The 1,909-nt window shown below is 32.5% G+C and overlaps 1 protein-coding gene across 1 annotated transcript; it reads right to left on the bottom strand.

Moving 5' to 3' along the window:
- Positions 1-209: 209 nt before the first annotated feature.
- LOC108770363 (uncharacterized) lies at positions 210-1,815 on the bottom strand (the record flags this gene model as incomplete). The annotated part of the gene is made up of 5 exons (XM_018521925.1): positions 1,749-1,815; positions 1,365-1,530; positions 1,160-1,285; positions 946-1,078; positions 210-833 (listed from the first exon to the last, which is right to left on the bottom strand). Coding segments are annotated over exons 2-5 (1,042 nt in total), but the record flags the coding sequence as incomplete, so codon positions are not given.
- Between the last annotated feature and the right edge of the window lie 94 nt (positions 1,816-1,909).

Raw genomic sequence — 1,909 nt, 5'->3', positions numbered from 1 at the left:
CCAACAACCCCTCACTTACAAATTTCAAGACGACTGGTTGAGTACTTCAAAGATATTGATATGACGTCTATAGACGTCGTCACCAGAAGTGGCACGATTTATTTGGACGTCTATAGACGTCCTCACCAGTCAAGGGGTTAAATGCCCAGTGAATTCTTGCATCTAATTAGTGTATGTATTTTTTACATCTTTATATTACACACCCTTACGCGTGCAAAACGATGCAGTTCCATAAAATGACTGTGTGGATGGATCAAATTGTTGACCTGGAGCAATAGACATTTCGTCTAGTACAAGTGAGCAATCTTTTTCTCTAACGTCTTTAAATTGAGCAACTTTGTCTTGTAATAATTTAAAAATATCGTCACAAATTCCCTCCTCAAATTGAATACTTTCCAATTTCCTTCGAAGGGTACGTTCGCATGGTAGAGGCAGTTTTTCCTTCAGTAATTCTTGATATCCACTGGAACCACAGGAAAACTTTAATCGAAGTGCTTTTTTTATCGTATCGTTAGACCACTTGTGGCCGCGTGAGGATCGACGCTCGAGAGCTTCTATTTGGTCATCATTAAATATTTGCTTCAGTGATGATTTCAATTTCACATAATTGTGCTGGGTTTTTGAATTGTTTTTCATTTGTGTCAACCTCTTAATATGCTTTTTTAAGACATTGTTGGATATGTTACTTTTCAATATAATTTTATTGGCCAAATCCACTTTTTTATTTGCTTCCTCCAGCTGTTTCTTTAATTGTTCACAATTATTATTTAATCGTTCAACTTCATTAATATCTTCGTTACATATTTTCTTTGAATGGGTAGGAATGGAGAGATCTACACAATAATAGAGGAAGTCGTATAAGTAATTATAAACAATAATCAGTAACATAATGATATATTATAGTAAGTCGAATTTTGTAATTCTGGAAATTAAGTGTAATTGGACCTGCAACATTACTCGATGTCAATGGAATAACATCAGGAACATCTGCTTCGAGACAGTCCTGTTGCTTGTCTTCATAAACATTAAATGTTTCAAACGCACTAGGTTGACTTTCTGAAGATTCATTCATTTTATCCTAAAGGGTTATTTTGATGAAACATTTGTAGTTTACGGTTTGCTGACTGTTTCTAAAAATACACAAAGAAAGACGACTTACATTTGTAATAATAGATGTGTTACTTCTTTTCAATCGAGCAGGGAAAATTGTGGGCAGAGCATTGCCTTTTAATTTCTTTTTTCCGTCAACGCGTGCTTTCTCCCACATTTCATTCGCAAAATGTGTCTATAAAAAATGTTTATATATTGTTCGTATTTTTATTTTTATAACACACAAGAATTGACATCTTTCACATATTACCTACCTCACATACATATAAATCTGTTGTCTTATTCCAATTATCTTTGCCTATGTTAGCAATCCAAATCTGTTTTCTTTCTGAATCTGTTGGGAAACGAGCCATAAAAATCTTTACTCCTTTCCTTGTGCATTTTTTACATTCAGGCACACAGCAATATGGCATTTTTAATCTATAAAAATAATTATTTTATGTCATTTTTTAATTTTATTTTTCATATTTAGATATATTACATACAATTTTTCAAAATAAACTTTTCTTTATTACTGTTTATTACTTTGCAAAATAAGGTTAGAAAGGATATTTATAACATTATGAATATTTATTAACAGATACATCGAATTTCATACTTATTTAGTTTCTTAATCAAATTGCAAAGATGTTACGTACCGTTATCACAGACTAATGTGTAAATGAAAAATTATGTTACACAACACAGCAGCACAAAAGATATACGTATATAAACATGTGACGCATATGACATATATGATACAACGGCCATTTTGAGCGCACTTCAGGCAGATGTCCAGTCTCTATCTCAAGGGTCTCTA

The sequence above is a fragment of the Trachymyrmex cornetzi genome, unplaced genomic scaffold (assembly GCF_001594075.2).
Source record: "Trachymyrmex cornetzi isolate Tcor2-1 unplaced genomic scaffold, Tcor1.1 scaffold1256, whole genome shotgun sequence".
NCBI lineage: Eukaryota > Metazoa > Arthropoda > Insecta > Hymenoptera > Formicidae > Trachymyrmex > Trachymyrmex cornetzi.
Note: the sequence above shows the minus strand (reverse complement) of the source record. Positions and strands in the feature narration are given on the sequence as shown.